The 1,045-nt window shown below is 51.1% G+C and overlaps 1 protein-coding gene across 1 annotated transcript in view; it reads left to right on the top strand.

Moving 5' to 3' along the window:
• The window catches only part of Ncapd2 (non-SMC condensin I complex subunit D2), a 22,846-nt gene that overhangs the window by 19,581 nt on the left and 2,220 nt on the right, over positions 1–1,045 (top strand). The window contains exon 20 of the mRNA XM_029478268.1: positions 40–251. Coding sequence (XP_029334128.1) covers positions 40–251 — 212 coding nt within the window. The remainder of the gene's footprint in view (positions 1–39; positions 252–1,045) is intronic.

The following is a 1,045-nucleotide window of genomic DNA, read 5'->3' as shown; positions in this document are numbered from 1 at the left end:
AGGATGTGTGTGCCTCACAGAATCTCTCCCTCCCTGTAGAACTGAGCGTCAGTACCGAGACCTAGCCTACTGTATGTCCCAGCTGCCCCTCACAGAGCGAGGTCTCCATAAGATGCTAGACAACTTTGAGTGCTTTGGCGATAAGCTGTTAGATGAGTCTGTCTTCGGTGCTTTCTTGTCAATTGTGGGCAAACTTCGTCGCGGGGCCAAGCCTGAGGGCAAGGTGAGTGGTCCTGTTAGGTTCCGGGGCAGTAAACTTCATCTGCCTCCCTAAGTGCTCTGAGACGCCTGTCTGACCTTTCTGCCTTGCTAGCCTTGCTACAGCTATGAACCAGAGTGACCAAGACCGTATCTTAATTCCTGGTCCCTTTTTTATTGGCCATTCATTTCCTTTTTTGCTGCTTGTGGACGTTGTACATCGTGGTGCGCACTAGGCTCCGCACCACGATGTACAACGTGGATGGGTGGATAGAATGCAAAGAATGAAGAAGAATGAACACAGGCTCTTGCATGTGCTAGGCAAGCACTCTTGCCGCTGTCTTCAGCTCTAGATGGACATTTTAGCTCTACTTTCTCCACAAGTTGTTTGCCCGTCTTAACCGTATGAGGTTGACAGGACTTGCTGCATAGTTGTGGAGGCTCTTACATAGGATAGGGTGCTGTGTGAGGGTGAGGCATAGTAGCAGTCACTAGGTGGCAGCTGTTATTTGCCTTCTCAATAAAGGGAAGGAGATCAGAGGGACGGGCGGGACCAGAGAACTCTCTTCTAAAGCAAAGACAGAAGAGGCCATGCTGGGGTTGGGGTGATGGCTTCAGTGTAGGAGCTGAGAAAGTGGTTTCCTGGCCAATTGTACACTCTCTCCTCACAGGCAACTCCTCTCCTACATCACCAAGGACAAACAGACTGAGAGCTTGGTAGAGAAGCTGTGTCAGCGGTTCCGCACAGCCCGGTATGCTCCATTTTGGGACACCTTTGTGTTAAGAGGGACCTTTCAGAAGAGAGAGTCCCTGGTGGCATCCGTGGGACCAAAGGAGACTGAAGGGG

The sequence above is a fragment of the Mus caroli genome, chromosome 6 (genome assembly GCF_900094665.2).
Source record: "Mus caroli chromosome 6, CAROLI_EIJ_v1.1, whole genome shotgun sequence".
NCBI lineage: Eukaryota > Metazoa > Chordata > Mammalia > Rodentia > Muridae > Mus > Mus caroli.
This window is presented reverse-complemented; position numbering and strand designations above follow the sequence as displayed.